This window comes from Anguilla rostrata, chromosome 4 (assembly GCF_018555375.3).
Source record: "Anguilla rostrata isolate EN2019 chromosome 4, ASM1855537v3, whole genome shotgun sequence".
NCBI classification, from domain to species: domain Eukaryota; kingdom Metazoa; phylum Chordata; class Actinopteri; order Anguilliformes; family Anguillidae; genus Anguilla; species Anguilla rostrata.
In genome coordinates, this window is record NC_057936.1 from 42,303,664 (window position 1) to 42,324,763 (window position 21,100).

General features: G+C 39.6%; 1 protein-coding gene across 6 annotated transcripts in view; it reads right to left on the reverse strand.

Annotated features, from left to right (window-relative positions):
* Positions 1 to 21,100, reverse strand: part of nup58 (nucleoporin 58) — a 75,807-nt gene that overhangs the window by 15,866 nt on the left and 38,841 nt on the right. For 4 of the 6 annotated variants that reach the window (XM_064334081.1, XM_064334083.1, XM_064334080.1 and 1 more), the window contains exons 4-9: positions 20,143 to 20,421; positions 19,902 to 20,055; positions 19,446 to 19,511; positions 19,185 to 19,359; positions 18,554 to 18,633; positions 18,301 to 18,419 (exon numbers count right to left, since the gene is read on the reverse strand). In XM_064334081.1, coding sequence (XP_064190151.1) covers positions 18,301 to 18,419; positions 18,554 to 18,633; positions 19,185 to 19,359; positions 19,446 to 19,511; positions 19,902 to 20,055; positions 20,143 to 20,421 — 873 coding nt within the window. Of the gene's footprint in view, positions 1 to 18,300; positions 18,420 to 18,553; positions 18,634 to 19,184; positions 19,360 to 19,445; positions 19,512 to 19,901; positions 20,422 to 21,100 lie in introns of all 6 variants that reach the window. The other 2 variants (XM_064334084.1, XM_064334078.1) reach the window with 2 other exon arrangements.

Here is a 21,100-nt window from a genome sequence, read left to right on the forward strand (position 1 = left end):
AGGCTACACCACTATGTCAAATTAATCTAGTGCCAAGAACCTAGGAGATGATGAATGCAACACTGCGAATGCAGCAGCACTGGGTCAGGCCTGCAGATTATTTCTGTAAAATATCAGGAGAATCAATCTCACCCCCTACTCAACCCAGCTTCTGTTTAAGGCTCTGGTCCTTTTACACCTGGACTACTATAACTCACTCTCGCCTTGCTGACCTCATCCAGAATGGCGTTGTTCCCCAGGTTTACAACCTACTGAACACTCCACGTTAATCCCCTCCTCATTACCCTCCGCTGTTTATCCATGTTTGCTTACATCAATTTTAAAACCTTAATGCCACCCTACCACCAATGGGACTACCCCACACCTTCAAAAAATCATCGGATGCCAGCCTGACCCACCACGCTACAATCTCGGGACTCTGACTCCTCTCCCTCTCTAAGCCTGTACTTTGCCACATCAGAGGTGCGTTCAAGTTTAGCGAACAGGTTTTCTTTGAACAGTTCAATTTGAACAGCTTTTTAACGAACATTCCAAATTGTTTGCATTAAACATGAACAGACATGGCGACGAGGGTATTTGTACTCACAGCCGCTTCTGTGATCACCGATGATAAAAAAAATAGCTAGCTAGCAAACAATAATAACATTGGCTAGCGTTAGCAATAACATTATTGAAAAAACTGATCACACTGCGGCATCTTCAATTGAAATACCCATCTGGGAACATTTCCCTCAGTCCAGCATTCATTTTTGTTTGCTGCAATCTACCTTTTCAGACCGTTCGCGACGAACACAAAGCTAACGGAAAAAAGTTTGCAAACGTTTGCCTTGTTCGCTGAACTTGAACGCACCTCAGCTGTCTGGTTCTGGTCTATTGGTGGTGGAATTAACTTTTCTCAGCAGGTAGAACAGCAGAGATTTTGTCCATCTTCTGATGCAAACAGAAGACCCACCTCCTCAGACTCCATCTGGGCTCTTTCACCCTGACCCTCAGTAGAACTTTTACCCAGCCATGACACCTGATTTTGTGCATATTCTTTCTCAATCGTCAGAGCCTATGGTTCTTTGGTGTTGTTGACATAATGTAGTTCAATGCTCATTCAGAGACTTTTTTCTTGTTTGTGTAGATTTAAAGTTTAATGTTCAAGAGGGCAGTAGACAAGCTGTCAATCAAGTCTGCACATTTTGCACTAGCTGTCTCTTGCGAATATACTTTCTTCCTCTAGGAAATTACTGCAATTTAATCCCGGATCTTATTTTGCACTGTAAATCACTCTTGATAAATCTGCTAATTGGCAGTACAGTAATGTATTTAAGCTGCAAAATATTTTTTTTCCCATAAGTCCTAAAAAATAAATATAAATATGACCATATCTGGTGCATTTTGATATTATACACCAAATTGGATTCAAAGATGTGCATATATGAATGTTCTTTTTTGACTGTTGACATACAATTTTGCCACAACAGAAATTCATTAACCTTTCTACCTTGCTAGGTGGCTTCTATATAAGCTAGACAATCAGGTGTCGTCCTCTCAAGTGTCCAGGACAGTCGACAAACCGGCAAGTCAGTGATACCGAATAGCAAGCCACACCAATTGAGGGTCCACATTACTAGTAAGGCAGACAAGGTTTAGAAACTAAATGGCTAAATTAGTACCAATTGTCTTCTACTGCAGATAAAAAAGCTGCTCAGTCTGTATTTCAAAAGTGAATTTTGAGTTGATGCCTCAAAATGTCCTTGTTAGCCTGGAGTGGAGCAACAGCAAAAGCAGTAATAGAGGAGTGTCTTACAAGATGTCAATGGACCCATCAACAGCATTAGCAGTCACCCAGTGGGTAGAGGAACACAACATTGATGTTATTCTATTCAGATGTCATGGGGACTAATGTGAGAATGATCTCTGCAATAACCAGGGTCCGTTTTAAAAAAACTTAATCTGGATCACAAACGCACAAATAATAAAATACCGTTTTTTGCAATCCAGGATCGGATTGATCCAACTGATTTTGAGGAAGTTTTTCCAAAGCTTTTTCCAAAAAGATAATTCTGATCCAGATCAAGATTCAAAATCAAGATTTCATTTAATCAACCTCTATGTTGCCATCTATTGGAACAAATAATAACAGCATGATTTTTCAAGGGAAAATGAAAGAACCACTTAAAAATGTTCTTTTATCATCTATTTATTTGCACAAGTATACAGCAGAGAAATTTAACCCCTTTGTGCAGATGCTAAATTTGGCCAACCCTCTCCCATTTAGGAAGTGTTCTATTTAAGGCTTTAAAGGCCAGACGTGGGCATCACAGAGGCTTGGAAAAACAAGACACTTGCACCATTTGTAATACTTAAGTAACATAGATTAAATTCATAATTCAGATAGAAATAAAGTGCCACAAATGCAATTAAATTGCGTGATATGCTACTAAACCCATATAAAGCAAAATGTAAGCACTGTACTGTGGTGTCTCTTAGTGTCTCCAAATTTATACAAAATTACCAAATAAAGCATTGCTGTAAATCATAACATACTCATATATTTCACTGCAAATCAATTGGGACTCAAGAAACACAGTTTTCCAGGGTTCAGCATTATTGCTCGTCAGGCACAAGCAAACTTTATGATGGGAAAAGTGGAATGTGTTTTGCAGTTGTCCGATCGAACACATATAAAATCAATGTAATAAAAAAATCAGTAATGTATCAGCAAATTAATTGACGTTGTAGCCTGTCTTAATTTGCAACCCGCAGTATGTTTGCCAGCTGTGTCTCCTTGCCTACCAAGGCACAGGTTGGAAAATACGGAACTGCATGAAGGCGCAGTTGTCATTAGCAAGCCTAGTGTCTCTATTTACCTCAGATGCGCGGTATGAGTAATGCGCTCCTGTAAACATCGTTAGCTCTGGAACATCTATTATCAACCGGGGGGGTTAGAGTAATGACCACCTCAAACCCTAAATTTTAAAAATATCTCTTCAATAGGGATGAACGTAGTTAGCTTTTAAAATCTAAGTCTCGTATAAATACACATAATAAATTGTCCAAATTAAAAAATTTAAAAAAACAATCATATTGAAAAATAATGCAAAAACATTGTGACACTGTGGCAGACATACCTAAATATGTAATCACTCTTGTATGTTCTTTTGTACTCTACAGTAAGTAATCTTTTGTTGCATAGGGATGGGGCTACATTTTACTAATGTCACTATTTATGATCAATCCAAGAGAAATTTTATGTTCATCCTGCACATATCAACACAATAAATTTGAGTATTTCCCATGCCGTAAGTGAAAGGACAGCCAATGGAGATACCAATACCCCATATTGGATACAATATGATCACAACAGAATAATATTACACCATCAGAAAAATGTTGGCGATGTTCTTGCTTCACAGTAAACTGGTACATACATAAAATGACTGAGCCACATAAGAGCGCTTACAGTACAATATGTGAAATGCCAAAATTAGGGAACAGCCAATTCCTCTTGAAAGACACTCAATTTCACTGTGAGTTATATGAATTCAAACAAAGCAGGCCACTACAAGCCACTATGCTAACACTGCTCAGGGTAACAATGCCCCAATACTAACAGTTGTTATCCAGCCCCAGTACAAATATGCTGAGCATTATTAGCAAAGTTTAACAGTTGTCTTAAAAAGCAGTAACAAAAAAAAAAAAATAACCTAAATAACTGAAATGTTACAAGCAATAATATATACAGGCAGGTCCATAAATATTTGGACATTGACAAAGTTATTGTTATTTTAGCTGTCTACCACAGCATATTGGAGTTGAAATTAAATAATGAATATGAGCTTAAAGTGCAGACCTTCAGCTTTAATTTGAAGGTATTTACATCCAAAGCGGGTGAACGGTGTAGGAATTACAGCACTTTTTATAGGGTAAACGTCCCTATTAAGCCCACCAAATCCGCTTTTCAGACATTTTTAATGTATACTGCCCCAATTTAAGTGAGAACATTTTAGTTAAAATGAAAGTCTAATCTCTCATTTGGAGTGTCAGTAATTCATTTATACCAATTTCTAATGTTTTTATTTTTTAATTTGTCAAAATATGTCAAAAGTCTGGCATGGGCTTAATGGGTACCTAACGTACCCTTTAAGCCCACTTCATGATTTGTTGATAAATAAATATATATTTTAAAAATCTTAACAATACAGAAAAAGTTAAACTTACTTCTTTGGAATGTCTTCTTTGGAATGTAGCCAAAAAACTATTTACGAACAAAATCAAAACTATAGTGGAAATTACTCTTCAATACTTCATCTTTCAATATGTGTTGTCATTTTGTCTGTATCTCTATCCTATGGTGTGCTGTTGGCATTTGAAATTGGCCAAAATTTCTGGTCCAGTCAGCTGGTTGAAAGTGCAGGTGTTTTTATGAAGATTTCTGAAGACCGACTGACTGAACGAAAAACAATTTCAGGCTGAATACTAATGTTCTAAGGATAGTAAATGAGTCAATTTCAGGATTTACAATTAAACAATAACTTTTCAAATGTTAATCACATTAAGGATAGTAGTTTGAAAACATTGTAAAAACACATTTTAAAACCATTCAGTTCATTGTGGAGTAACATTAAAACATACAGTTCATTATGAGGAGACATCAGTCATAACATATTGAACCTCATGTATCATTAGCCTATAACTGAAACAAAATAAACAAGAAAGATGTCAATATTTCTGCAATTTCTACTTTCTCCCAGACTAAACGTAGGCCTATGCTCTTTGAGGTGATTGTATCGTTTTAGTAAGGCTATCATTTGCTCCATGCTCCATCTTAGTAGTGTAACATAACATAGGTTATAGGGTGGTCTAAGCTTTATTTTATTTGTTTGTTTCAATCTTTTGCCCACGTTGTGGTTGTCTTTGTCTTATGCTAACAAGTCTTTCATGGCTTTCATCTTGTTTTTGTAGATTTTCAATGACCTCATGATTGCGCAAATAGAATGGTCCAGGTCCCTACAGCCCTGCTTTGCAGAGGATGAACTTGCGCTTCTATCATGCGTGGGCATGAACTGTAGTTCTTTCGTGTTATAGCCATCTTAAACTAAAACTCATCTGAAAAGTAAAGATTAAAAAATTATTGTTAATGTTAAGATAGAATACAGGCTTATCCAGAATGAATTGACGTATGCAATATCACTGATATTTAAATATGGGTATTAATTATCTGAATTATGGAGCTGATTCATCAGGTGAGGTCAAAATTAGGGAGGAAAATGGTTCAAAGGTCAAAAGGGAGAAAATCCCCATTGAAACACAGTAAAGTGGGCTTAATGGGAACAGGTGGACTTAAAGGGAACATCAGTGAATTTATGGTTAAAGACGGAATTCTACTCACATGACATTAAAAAAACAACTATATGAAATAAATCAATATGGTGCACTAACATAATATGAAAAATATAAATTGATCATGTAGAGAAGTAATTAGCTATACTCATTTACATCCACCTCAGACAGTGTGATTTTTTTGCTAGAGTCCCCTTTAAGCCCACCAGGTAAAAATGTTAATTAAAAAATAAATAAAGATAAACATACACATGTATTGTCTATTTAACAGTATAATAATATAAACTGCATACAAAAATATAAACTATACATGCTTATCATGCTTTATGTCATTGCAATGAACAATACTATGTAGCTACTGTATTGATGCAGCATGTGGTCTGTTTGCTAGCGTGCTAAAACTCATATTTTGATTTCAAAAGACACAATATTTCTAATTCAGGTAATATTCTAACATATGTCTCATTCAAAACACTAATCACTTAAATTTTGATAACAAGTGAGTACTTTCCAAAAACAGGAGTAGAAATATACAAAAAATGTTATTTTCTGAGGGTACCAAAATCACCTAAGTTTTTTTGCAACTTCTTCTGGGATCAGCAGGCACATGCCACACGTGCTTCGATAACTCAATATCACAAAATGTGATTGACTTACAATAAAAAGTGTCATTTACGTAACAAGCAGCTTCATTTGAAAAAACATCAACAGCACAAAATGATGATGTAGTTTTTTTTGATTTGACTCAGAAGTTGCAAGTGGGCTTATATGGTACGTGGGCTTAATAGGGACGTTTACCTGTGGTCCCCCCCCTTTTAAGGGACCAAAGATAATTGGACAATTGGCTGCTCCGCTGTTCCATGGCCAGGTGTGTTATTCCCTCATTATTTCATTTACAAGTAAGCAGATAAAAGGTCTAGAACTGCTTTCAATTGTGGCATTTGCACTTGGAATCTGTTGCTGTTAACTCTCAATATGAAGTCCAAAGGGCTGTCACTGTCGGTGAAGCAAGCCATCATTAGACTGAAAAAAAACAAAAAACCCCATCAGAGAGATAGCAAAAACATTAGGTGTGGCCAAATCAACTATTTGGTATATTCTTAAAAAGAAAGAATGCACTGGTGAGCTCAGGAACACCAAAAGGCCCAGAAGACCACGGAAAACAACTGTGGTGGATGACAGAAGAATACTTTCCCTGGTGAAGAAAAACCCCTTCACAACAGTTGGCCAGATCAAGAACACCCTCCAGGAGGCAGGCGTATCTGTGTCAAAGTCAACAATCAAGAGAAGACTTCACCAGAGTAAATACAGAGGGTTTACCCAGGGGTTAAATTGTGGGTGGACGGTGTCCACCCACCTTTGGTAAATAAATAAATATTACATTACATTACAGGCATTTGGCAGACGCTCTTATTCAGAGCGTCGTACAACAAAGTGTATAACCATAACCAGGAACAAGTATGACGAAACCCCTAGAGAGAAGTACCGGTCCAAGTGCAGGGAACAACCGCATAGTTCAAATTGGACCCTGAAGGTTAAACTGATTAACACTAACAACGAGAACGGCAACAACGCAGTCTATGGAGAAAATACAAGCAGTAGTTAAGACAGTTAATGCACCTAAGTCACCTACGAAACAGCTGCCTAGTTACAACCAAAATTACTAATGAAAACAGGTTGAGATAAATGATTAGTTTAAAGGAAAGTTTTGCGCCCCACCATAAATAAATAATTTTGACTGGCAGTTTTACAAATAACTATGACAATCCAGTCCATTTTTCGTATTCTCCAGTCCATGTCTTCCCTCTAGCCAGTTACTTGCTCAACCAATCAAAAATCCGAAGAAAAAAACTCAGGAGGAACAGTCGTTTATATAGCAGGCACAGAAAGAAAAATATCGTTGATTGTCTTGATTGTTGGAAGCGGACGCGGTAGGTAATTTCATTAACATGTAATTTCATCTACACAACATTTTAAAGAGAGATAAACAGCCCCCACGAATGCCGGCTATCATTAACGGCAACTTTTATTGCTTGAGCAAAATCAGCAGGTTGCTGGTCAGTAGCTAAGCTAGGATTGAATATTTCTCACATATATAACGTTTTATTCAGCAGCGAATGGTGAGCTGAAATTGGTGGGGCGCAAAACTTTCCTTTAAACGAATCATTTATCTCAACCTGTTTTCATTAGTAATTTTTCCTTTATTATCAAGCGTGCCAACGATCGGACTAATCAACTGGCAAGTAGCCTAACACACAGCATCTTCATACCGTGTTAGGGGGATTAAATGATAAATTCTATTTATCCATTAAAAATCCGTTTTAATCACCAAGTAGTCTACATTTAACAAACAAGATACACCAATCTACCGTGTTAGCTTTCAGAATAACCAGCGAAAACAAAACCTGCACTTCAATTTTGTTTACAGTCTACGCATTGCAGATATTTGCCATGAATTCGAGTGCAGAGAAAGAAGTACGTAACCACAAATAATGTTGATTAAAATGTGCACAATTTCGTACTGTAAATGAACATAAATGTAGGCTACAAGGCCTAGGCTATTCGCTAAAACTGCCTATTTGGGGAGAGCTGGCTATATATGATAGTATTGCTATTGAGTAGCCTATTTTGTGGATTAATTGCACAGATACTCAAGGAAAATCGGGAAGATTCCGCCACTGCTTAGTGATTAAAATGGATTTTTCTAAATCGCATTTATCATTTAATCTCCCTAACACAAAATAAATGCAAAGAAGCTGTGTGTCCCTTTCCAATTGCTTAGTCAGATCGTTTGCATGCTTGTTAATCACTGAAAATTAATTAAAACAGTTTGAGATCAATGATTAGTTTAAAGGAAAGTTTTGTGCATCACCCATTTTCAGCTCACCGGTTGCCGCTGGTTTTATTTTGTTTAAATTCGACAGTTTAAGAAAGATGGATAAAGGAGGAAGAAAGGGAGGACAAAAGAGGAGGATGACCGATTATTTCCGTGGGTAAAAAAATTCTCAGCATTAATGACACTCAATAAGCTTGAAATATTTTAAGTAAAAGCTTGCATCAATAGTATATTCTTTTTAAAACACTGTTTTCCTTAATTACAATTATGTGCACAACACATTAAAGATACAACTATTTTGAGTTGAGACATTCTTTGGTTTGTACCTTATTTCACCCACCTCCCACCGGATCTCAGGGTCCACCCACCTCCCAAATCCCAATTTAACCCCTGGGATGTAAACCGTTGGTAAGCCTCAAAAACAGGAAGACCAGATTCAAATTTGCCAAAAAAACATCTACAAAGCCTGTACAGTTCTGGAACAACATCCTATGGACAGATGAGACAAAGGTCAACTTGTACCAGAATGATGGGAAGAGAAGAGTATGGAAAAGGGAAGGAAGTGCTCATTATCCAAAGCATACCACCTCATGTGTGAAGCATTGTGGAGGTAGTGTTATGGCGTGGGCATGTATGGCTGCCACTGGAACTGGTTCCCTTGTATGTATTGATGATGTGACTGCTGACAAAAGCAGCTGGATGAATTCTGAAGTGTATAGGGCTATATTATCTGCTCAGACTCAGAAATGCTTCAAAACTTATTGGACGGCGCTTCACAGTGCAGATGGACAGTGACCTGAAGCATACTGTGAAAGTAACCCAAGACTTTTTTAAGGCAAAGAAGTGGAATGTTCTGCAATGGCCAAGTCAATCACCTGACCATGCATTTCACTTGCCGAAGGCAAAACGCCCCAAGAACAAGCAGGAACTGAAGACAGCTGCAGTAGAGGCCTGGTAGAGCATCACCAGGGAAGAAACCCAGCATCTGGTGATGAGTATGGGTTCAAGACTTCAGGCAGTCATTGACTGCAAAGGATTTGCAACCAAGTATTAAAAATGACGATTTAATTTATGATTATATTAGTTTGTCCAATTACTTTTGAGCCCCTAAAATTGGGGTGGGGGGGGTGGGGGCTATGTATAAAAATGGTTGCAATTCCTACATTGCTCATACAATATTTTTGACAAAACCCTTAAATTAAAGCTGAAAGTCTACACTTAAATCACATCTTGATTGTTTCATTTCAAATCCATTGTGGTGGCGTACAGAGCCAAAATGATGAAAATTGTGTCACTGTCCAAGTACAGTACATCTTCGCCACGTTTGTATGTATCCTCGCTAGACATCATGCTTTCTCCTCCTCTTCTGTCCCACTCCACAAAATTCATGCCAGCATGGCGAGAATTTTGTCTCGCCACGCAGATGTGGCAAAATCAGTCAAATTCTACAAAAAAAACCAATTATGCCTCAATGAGTGCTAGTATATTATTGCGTAAGATTATGATTGACTATGATTGACTACTACATTCCACTTCTTTGCCTTAAAAAAGTCTTGGGTTGCTTTCACAGTATGCTTCAGGTCACTGTCCATCTGCACTGTGAAGCGCCGTCCAATAAGTTTTGAAGCATTTGGCTGAGTCTGAGCAGATAATATAGCCCTATACACTTCAGAACTCATCCTGCTGCTTTTGTCAGCAGTCACATCATCAATACATACAAGGGAACCAGTTCCAGACATACCACCGGAAAGCTTTATCAATCAGACCAGAATTAACTGAAAAGAGCTACAATGGCATAACAAGCAAGTGGGTTGTTTTTAGATGTGTTTATTTTTTAAACTGATTGTTCAAGACAATGACTTCTGAATCTTAAAAGGGACATCCCTACATGTAAAATGAATGGTAATATTGTACATTCCATAATTAGTTGTGGATACTGATAGTAGAATGGCATGGTATAATTACAGAAGAACTGCTTTTATTTATTTTGCTATTCAGCGGGGCAGTGCTTTTCACCGTTGTATTGACATACCTTCAGTCTACTGTTGGCTTTATCTTGCTATAACAAAATACAAATGTTTTTATGAACTCCCAGATAAACTCTACTGTCCAGTGTGTCATACTTGGGGGCTACAGTTGCAGATGAGACTGCAGGGAGGGGGTGCTTGTTCAAGTGATGACGTACACGACAATGGTAGCATTTATAAACTCTGTATTTGGCGTAGTTTCCAAGTATCATCTACTAATAAAGCTAGGACACAGAGCTTGTTGTTTACACTCATAGTTTGGTTGCAGATGCACTGCATGTCTCAGTTTGCATCCCGGCCACTAGGGGACATGTGTGAAGGGGTTAAAGACAAAAATCAATGTCTCCTTGAATGGGGAAATCAATCCAAACAATATTCCCCAGTAAAACTTTACATTTAGTTAGCAGCTTTACCCACATAGTTAAATTGTAACTAATTTGGTAACAGGAGGTTATTACTGCGTAACTGCAATGAAGGTAACACAGAACAATAGTTAGTGGCATTCTTAATTACATTGGAATAAATGCCAGTCCTGGTACATGTCTCCTGCTAAAATGAAACCATTCTGTATCATGAAGAAACATCCTGAAATTAACAGGCAAGGTTTGTTTAGTATCATGAAGATATGGCCTATGAGCATTGCCTCTGGGGGATCAGAACTTCATTTAGCAGTTTGGGAAAAACCCAATTTTCAGATTTAATCCAATTTGATTACTGTTAACCTGTCAGAGAAGTTTTGAAAAACTGGCCCCACATCTGAACCAAAAAGAGGGAGTAGGTGATAGCGGGGGGCTCTATTACTAGCGGGGTAGACAACATAGTCGGTTTGCAAAAAAATAATCCCGTATGGTGTTGCCTGCCTGGTACCCAGGTAGGAGATTTCCAACCCTTGCAGGAATTGGATCTTGCCCTTGACCCTGAGTGTGGGAGCGTGCAGACAAGCTCCTGGCTAGAGTGGGAAAAGACTGAGTGGTCATGGTTCACGTAGGAACCAATGAAATAGGTAAGGGCCGGTTTGAGGTCCTGCAGGACAAATTTGTGGAGCTAGCAGAAAAGATTAGGAGCAGAACCTTCACAGTAGTTTTTTTCTGGAATACTACAGTTACCACATGCAAGCAGAGGGAAGCAAAGTTTCATTTGGAGGCTTAACACATGGTTACAAACCTGTAGGAAAGAAGGCTTCAGGTTTATGGGGCACTGGAACGCCTTCTAGAACAGTGGTGACCGGTATAAGCATCATGGGCTGCACCTGAACTGGAGGGCTACTGCTGCACTGGGCCAGCGTATGCTTAGGGTAGCACAAGATTATTTAAACTAGGGACTTGGGGGGCAGGGAGGTCAGAGTAAAAAGGGTAGGGAGGTGCAGACTGTCCGGATGGAAGCTGTCAAGTTCTAAGAATATTGTGAACACCAATTAAATCTTTTTTAGGCAAAATGGTAGTAAGGGTGGCTTGGGATGGCAAGGGGTGAGGGAACAGGAGAGGATGTGTACAAGTACTATTCTGAAATGTATTTGGTCACATTTTTGGAACTTGAGGCTGCTATGGATAGTGGAGGCTATAACACAGTTAGGATTACAGAGACATGGCTTGGGGAGAAGGATGGGGATGGATATAATGTAGAGGGGTACAAACTAATTAGTAAGGATAGGTCCAGAAAGAGAGGTGGGGGTGTAGGTCTCTATGTAATGGCCAGAATTTTTAATTCTAGATAAGCCAATTTTAACAAGATGCAAGCAAATTTAAGTAATATTGGCTGTGTGCAACTTACGATATGATATACTTAAATTTCCAAAAACCATTTGATAAGGTCCCACATGAGACTTGTTAGTAAAACAAAGACAGTAGGAATTATAGGAAGTATTTCGCAGTGGATTCAGAACAGGACACAGGGTAGAACACAAAGAGTAGTAGAAGGAGGGATATTATCTAAGCAAGGGAACTGTGAAAAGTGAAGTCCCACAAGGATCGGTGCTGGGACCACTGCTTTTCCTCATTTATATCAATGACCTTGACAGGGACGCACAAAGTATATAGTCAGTTTTGCAGATGATACAAAACTGGGAGGCCCAGCTAATAGTTTTAAATATACTAAAGTAACTCAAGCAGATTTAAACAAAATTCAGAAGTGGGCGGAAACCTGGCAAATGAAATTCAATACAGCCAAATGTAGTTCTGCATGTGGGAACTGAAAACATTAAGCAGGATTACTTGATGGGAGAAACAAAATTGGAGGGTGCTCAATTTGAAAACTATCTGGGAGTAATGGTTGATCAAATCCTTCCAGGTTCAAGGCACTGTGCTGTAGCAGTAAAAAAGGCCAACAGGATGCTATGATATATAGCCAGAAGTATTGAACATAAATCCAAGGAAGTTATACTTATCTTACACAATACATTTGTTAGACCAAACTTGGAGTATTGTGTGCAGTTTTTGGGACTGTACTACAAGAAAGATATAGAAGCTCTGGAAAAGGTTCAAAGAAGAGCAACCAATTTGATTCCTGGTATGAAAGATAAAAGCTGAGTAAAGCTTAAGCAGTGTACCCAGCATCTCCAAAGCTACCTAAAATGTCTAAATTATGCACTGCTGTAAATCATAACAAGTATTCAAGTATTTCACAACAATACTCAAGAAACTCACTGTTGCATCATTTCCAAGTGGTAATTACAAGCTTTCTGTCAGTACAGTGGTCTAAAACAGCTAGGGGTCCAGAAACATATCCAAAATATCTCCAAAAAGGAATATAATGCTTTTTGTCCATAGTAAAGCATATAAATGAAGGTTCAAGATGAAACATTGATACCAGATTTAAAAATAATGCAAAAATATTGTCACACCCTGCTGTACAGTGCCTAAATGTGTAATAATTAACTCTTGAATGTATTTCTATACTCTGTACTCTCGTATGTTTTCTTGTATGGGGATGGGACGATATGAAAACAATTTTCAACTGTCCACCACATTTTGGCAATGTTCCAACACTCTTGTCATCACTGTTGCATGCATCACAAAAACTATTACACTACTAACTAACGGTTACATTACAGTGTGAAATATCCACATTATATAATACCACTAACGTATTTAAAGACACTCAATTTCAAAAATAATGTGTATAACCAAAATATTTTAGCAGTACTTACATAGCAATGATGAAATTTTATCTGTGTTCCGTAGATAGAGACAGAGACAGTAAATCAACGATACAGTTCAATCCGCTTCTGTTTTACTCCAGCAAACGATGTCAGATAGGTCTATCAGCAAACATATGGCTTAGCTATGCCCAGAAGTCCTCAATAATAATAGTATTTTTCAAGAAATTACGAAAAATCGTTGACAACGTTTCGTTAGGTGCAGCGTCTTTTACTGCTACCACAGAGTGAATGCGATGATAAGAAGATTTTCGGTTACGCTGACCTATAAAATGCTATTCCAAAAGCAAATTTAGACATGTTATACATCGTTAGAAAGCTTATACTTTCACATACAGAATAAATGAATTGTCAATCAAGCCACACTGTATTAAAAAGGGTGACAACACCGTAAACGACACGTGGTATTACGCACAGCTATTTAGGAAGGTACCCAGGCATCACAAATGCACATATATTTCACAAACGGATTGTCCAAGACAATATATGACCACTCAGTCTCAAAAGGGACATCTCTAAGGTTGTGATAAAGCCAACAATAGCCAAAGGTGTGCCAGTACTGCTGTGAAAAACGCTGCTCACTGAATAACGAAATTAAAAAGATACCATGTCATCCTACAGTCATGGTATCATTTTTATTTTGTTATTCAGTGAGCAGCGTTTTTCACAGCAGTACTGGCACACCTTTGGCTAGTGTTGTCTTTATCCTGTTGCTACGACGGAATACAAATTTTTGAGTGGTGAAAGAATATTTTTATGAATGCCCAGATAGACAATATTGTCCATTATGTCATGGGTGGGGGGTGTAGTTGCAGATGAGACAGCAGGGAGTGGGTGCGTGTTAAATGAACGACCAGAGCGACAAGTGGCGCTGCGAAACTCCGTATTCGGCATAGTTGTCATGTATCGTCAACTAATGAAACTAAAACAAAGCGTTTCTGTTTTTAACTCATACTTTGGTTGCAGTTCAGTAATCTCGGCACGCCGGGGTGCCGACCACTAGGGGCTTTGTGCTAAGAGGTTAATGCAAAAATTCAGGTAATTCTTGCAACTGTATATGGGCCCACCTCGCACACCAATGGTAACTGGAATTAAAGCCGCAAGCGGCGTTGGGAGGGGTCCAAGCATTGGCACCATCGCACCCCCTATTGAGCGATTTTAAAATGGCTTTGTCCTCATGATCATATACCTTCACCCAATATATCTACTGAACATCATGATGATTGTATAGAAAATGGATGACTTATGGCCAATTTTGTGCTAAGAGACGCTGTCGAATGACTTAGTTGCATCGCCATGGATGTGTCCTGGTCGCTTCCCGTAAAGGCCTTTACTATGTCGTAACACTTAGATGAGATGTAACACTTAGATGGGATGTCGTAACACATATATGGCCCGGCGTGTATGTACAGTTGCAGCGGTTCCATGCCGCAACTAAAAAAGGTGTCACACTAGTGTTGTTACGATACCAAAATTTTGACTTTGATACCAATACCAGGTTTAGTATCACAATAATTGATACTGAAACGATACAGATTCAATACTCGGTACCTAACGATACTGAAATTACCTTAATAGATGAGAAACGTAATGTCCACAAGGGTTGACCTCATTTTCGAATTCATGGTTTATTAACAACCGGGTTCATTAACAACCTTTAAGTTGAAGCCTCTTCAACATATTTAATATGCATAGGCCTATAGTGCTACAACACTGAACAATAGAGAAATATGTTAAATATATTTCAAAAATTAAACAGTTGTAAACTAAATAATCTTTAAAACAGGTCTTTCACCTTTAAATAGATTTAAAAACAGCATATTTTAATAACAATACAGCATCTATCTATAATAAAGTATTTCCAAATTGGAACACCTATTGCTACTGAAGTGAACTGAGTCAAAGCTTGCCCTGTATCAAGGAGCTGAGTGCACAAGCGCAAGTCACCTCACTTGGCAACCTTCGTTGCTACTGCCTTCTAGCGAAGATTCTGACAAATTACACTTTTCATCTTCTCAATCAGTAATGCGGGAGACAATTTTCCCTGGCTTTTACATTTGACGCAAAACTACCGAACGTCGGGAAATTCTAATACCAAACCGTTTCTTTTTTTTTTTTTTTTGAAGTACCGAAAAAATGCTGAAGTGTCGGCGTACTGTGCAACACTACATCAGACACAAACCTATGCAAATCCATGGCTCAGCTTAGCAGAGAATGCACATTTCAGAGCGCCTCAGAGACAGATAGAATAATAACACATGAATACACATTTCAAGAATAAATACGACATTGAGAAAAAACGAAACAAAAGACGAGATATCAAGTCGCGACCTACGCGCAGAGCAGCCTACCGTTTTATTCATGTAGACACTGGCATATAAAAATTTTTTAGGTTACGCTGACATATAAAACGCTATTCCAAAAGCGAAATCAGACATGTTATACATCGTTAGAAAGCTTATACTCTCACCTACTAAAAAAACCTAATAAATTAATTGTCAATTAAGCCAAATTGCACTAAAAAGGGCGACAACGCCGTAAGCAACAGGTGTGGTATTATGCACAGCTATTTTTGAAGATAGCCCAGGCGTCACAAAAGCGCGTAGCCTATATTTCACAAACGGATTGTCCAAGACAATATATGACCACTCATTCGCAAAAGGGACATCTCTACGCGTAAAACCAGTGGTAAGATTGTATATTTATTCAATGTTTAGTCCCAGATATTGAATGTAGAATGACATGGCATAATTTTAAAAAACTTTGTCTCGTTTATTTCGTTATTCAGTGAGCAGCGTTTTCACTGCTGTATTGGCATATTTTAGGGCTAATGTCGGGTTTATCTTGTTGCTACGGAATATTACATGACATTACAGGCATTTGGCAGACGCCCTTATCCAGAGCGACGTACAACAAAGTGTATAATCATAATCAGGAACAAGTGTGTCGAAAACCCTAGAGAGAAGTACCGTTCTAAGTGCAGGGAACAACCGCATAGTTCAACTTGGACCCTGTAGGTTAAACTGATTAACACGATCACAAACAAGAACAGCAACAACGCAGTCTATGCAAAAATACAAGCAATAGTTAAGACTAAGTCACCTACAAAACAACTACCTAGATACAACCCTAAGCTTACAGTCAATTTAGAGATTAAATTGAGAATACGATTTCTCTCAGCATAATGACGGATTTAAAGACTAAACGAACTCACCCGATATTGTCTTCAAATGGACCGTATTATTTATTTAGACATTGGCAGACTACAGCATAAATTGCGTCTTTTGTTTATATTCAATATTAGTAATTGCAGCGAGAAACTGCAGCTGTAGGTCGTTATGTTATGGAAGCAATGGAACGAAGCGGACTATATATGTATAGGGCTACCGTCATTGTTTCATTATATCAGCGTGTTTTCGCGCGTTTGCACAGAAACTCAGAACCTATCAATAAAATGGTTTAGCTATTTCTCAGCATAATGACAGGTTCAAAGACTAAACGAACTCACCCGATACGGTCTTGAAATGGATGCAGGCTCAAGAAAAGTAATTATTAATCCTCACAAAAAGCTTTTATTTGGTAGCCTTGGTAGCCTAGCATGCACTCTGGTTGGCACTGTCTTCTATTGCTTCCCCGACAGTCAGACCGTCCCCTCACTGATAAAAACTAGACCCTACGGTGTCGGATTACTTGCATCGCCATGGATGTCGCTTGCCGTAAAGAAGTTTACTAGATGTCGTAACCGTTTAGATTTGGAGCCACAGCTCTTCCGCACCCCACCTAATACAAACGGCCAAATGGCGGTCAAATAATATGGCGGACATAGGTGGTCCCAATAGCAAAGTTGTAGAGCACATTCAGATGCATCGGTCGATGAAGTTTTGTGTTGATCGGACTTATGGTGTGGCAGTTATGGCCTTTTAAACATGACCCTTTGTTATAGCGCCACCATCTGGCCGACATAGGTGATTTTTAGTGCCTGAGTAGTGGGGGGTCATAGGAACCCTCCTACCAAATTTGGTTGGTCTATAACTTATGATTACTGAGCCTCAGACATTTTAGCGGAGAAAACTGCCACGCCCCAACTGAAAAGTGAAAATGGCGGGCAAACAATATGGCGGACATAGGTAGTCCCAATGACAAAGTTGTACAGCACGTTCAGATGCATATGTAAATGAAGTTCTGAGTTGATCGGACTTATGGTGTAGGAGTTATGGCCTTTTACGCAAAACCCTTTGTTATAAGGCCACCATCTGGCCGACATAGGTGATTTTTAGTGCCTGAGTAGTGGGGGGCCATAGGAACCAACCTGCCAAATTCGGTCACTTTAGGACTTATGGTTGCTGAGCCTCAGACACTTTTAGCGGATAAAAATAAGAATAATAATAATAATAATAATAATAATAATAATAATAATAATAATCCAAACAGATACAATAGGGTTCCACCAGCTTCGCTGCTTGGACCCCTAAATATTATGTTGGAAGGCTGGATATGATGGGTTAAGATGCCCTAAACAAAAATCCATGTGCAGTGGTTGTTGCTGCAGTTGTGTTAAGCATTCATAAAGAAGACACAAAGAGGCCGCATGTGCTTGCTATGCATGTTTTCTTTACTAAGATCTGGCACTGTGCAACCTACACATGTGTCCGGGAAGCAACACATACTCCCCTTATATATCCACACAGAACAGCTGCTTAATTGAAATTGCTAAAAATCCAAGAATACATTTCACTGATCTAAAACAGCCATGCACAGGAAATCCGGTGTAGTGCCAGTGTGGTAAACTATTCAATGGCACATACAGGTACTACTGGTCATTCAAGGTTGCTCCCCCCCCCCCACAGAAAAAAACTTTATGTTGCCGTTTCCATTATGTGTTCACTACCCATACGCAGAACACAATATGTAACTTTTGATATGCTGGTGGTGTGTATGTGGTCATGCTGTACCTTGAGGTGTGATGTTGGGGCCATTGCCCTGAGTTGTCAGGTGATTCTCCAGCTCCTCAATTTGCTGGCGATACTGTTGCAGCTGCACCTCAAACTGACCAATCAGGGCTCTGAAATAACTACAGCACAAACAAACAGGGCTCTGAAATAACTACAGCACAAACAAACAGGGGTCTGAAATAACAATAGCACAAAGAAGGAGGAGAGAGAAGTGAGGAAGGGAAGAAAGAAAGGCCACAGGGTAGTCACTCACTCTGAGGGTGCAGTGTTTTCATGCTGGAGTCCTGGGGGGGTTTTCTGTGTGCGTATGGCAATATCTGCATTTTTCAGCTCCTGGGTAGAGAGGGAAAGTAAAGCAGACTTTCACAATTTCTACAATACAAGCTTGAACTGTTGATGCATTCACATACAAACTAAAGAGGAACACTACAGCCTTTGCCCCTGTTAAAAAACAGTCGGTCAAAAACGAGTATTAATCACAAAAACTGTTTTAAGTGAAATGTTCACATTTGCTGAAAGCCTCAAAAGACAGAAAATGAAAATGATCAGCCCTAATGCTAACATCAGCCGGCTCTCCATCAAGGTGTATCAGCACAGATCTTTGACAACTGCTACAGCTTATTAATTTAGCTATTAGCCCCACCCCCAAGCCCAATATAAAATGACAGAATTCGGTCCAGAAGCGACCCAAACTGTCAGGTTTTGGTCGAAGTTTATCAGGCTCAGGTGAAAGTTAAAAACTCTAGTAAGCCACTTTACCCATATATTTTTTTACAGTCTATGGTCCATACAATTTAGCTAGCAACAGGAAGGAGCTACTAGTTACAAACAGGTCAGGAGTTTATGAAGGCCCTCATCAGTTTGTATGTAACAGTGTTCAGTACCTGAGCAGTCTCCATCTTCAGTTTGTTGATGGCAAGGCTGTTTCTCTGCAGGGTGCTGGCACTGACAGACAAAAGCTGCTTCAGACTCTTAATGTCATCCTGCACCTTTAGCATGGCCTTTGAGGACATCCTGCTGATCTCCTCCTCAACCTGCTTCTGCTCCTTTACAAACTTCCTGTAAACCACAAAAAACACAGTCATACAGCTTACCAGCCAAAGCCAGCCTCTCGACCACATACTGTAGTTTCACTGGACACTTACTGGAAATTTTCAACATCCTGGCAAATGAGGGTTGGGAGATTGTCATCCTTCAGAGCCTTGCTGTCCCTGAGGGAAGAAACACAGGAAGGGAAACAGAAAGAGAGAGAAAGGAGGAAAAAAAGGGAGGGGAAATATGGAGTGTCAGAACGAGCACTCAGTGTAAGTGCTTGTTCTGTGGGTGTGCGGGGTTCTGAATCTATGGCTGTGTAGGGTTCTGATTCTGTGAGTACCTGGGGTTCTCATTCTGTGGGTGCTTGGGGTTTTGATTCTGTGGCTGTGTGGGGTTCTGAATCTGAGGGTGTGTGGTGTTCTCAATCTGTGGGTGCGTTGGGTTCTAATTCTGTGGGTATGCGGGGTTCTGAATATGGGTGCGTGTGGCACAGACAGTGTATGCATGCCCATTGTGGGTGTGCATGGTACGGACTACGTGTGGTACTCGGCATGGGCAGTACTTACTCTGGTCTGGCGCCAGAGGATTTGTTATTCTTCTCTGAGGAGCTTAAGTCAATACCACCAAGACCCACACTGGTGGAAGCTGGAGGGGCAGTAGAGGTGGAAGTGGAGATAAAAGATCCCATACCTAGCCCTCCAAGAGCTGGCTGTCCCAAAGCTGCAACAAAGAGCAGCGAGACATCAGAAACACACACACACACGCACACACACACATGTGTAAGTGTAATGAGTAATAGTTCCTCACTAGCATTAGCTGTGTTAAAGAGGTTGGAGCCCATTCCAGAGGTGGAGCCCAGCATGAGCCCAGAGGGGGCGGTGGCAGAAGTGGCGGGCGTGGCCCCCAGGGAGAGCGAGAAGCCGATAGAGCCAGCCTGGGGAGCTGGGGCAATGGAGGTGAGAGCGGTACCGAGGGTCAGACCCGTGGGAGCAGAGGAGGCGGTGAGTGAGAAGGGCGTAGCTGAAGCAGCTGGTTTTCCGAAACCCAGGAAGCTGTTGCTGGCGGTGGTAGTCGCAGCTGGAGCCCCTGATGTATAGACAATACATGAACCTCTTTGAATTCATAAACAGTCAACTATTGTGCACAGTCAAAACTACTTTAGACTACAGAATGGGTGAAGCTACAATGAGCTGCCAATCACCGAATACAAACAATTTTCTATCCTCAACAAAGCGCAATGGGTTTGTTGACATCCGTGAGCATTTACCACCTACCACCATTTTGGGTTTAATGAAGCTACCTGCCCAATCACACCTATTTTAGAGAAAAAGCCCCTGAGAGCATGTTCTGACAGTAAATCATCCTATCTGGAAACAATGAAACACAACAAAACAAAACAAAACATAAACACTCACTTTATTAGGTACACCTGTTCAACTGCTCATTAATGCAAATATCTAATCAGCCAATCGTGGCTGCAACTCAGTGCATTTAGGCATGTAGACATGGTCAATACGATCTGCTGAAGTTCAAACCAAGCATCAGAATGGAGAAGAAAGGTGATTTAAGTGACTTTGAACGTGGCATGGTTGTTGGTGCCAGACGGGCTGGTTTGAATATTTCAGAAACTGCTGATCTACTGGGATTTTCACGCACAACTATCTCTAGGGTTTACAGAGAATGGTCCGAAAAAGAGAAAATATCCAATGAGCGGCAGTTCTCTGGGCGAAAATGCCTTGTTGATGGCAGAGGTCAGAGGAGAATG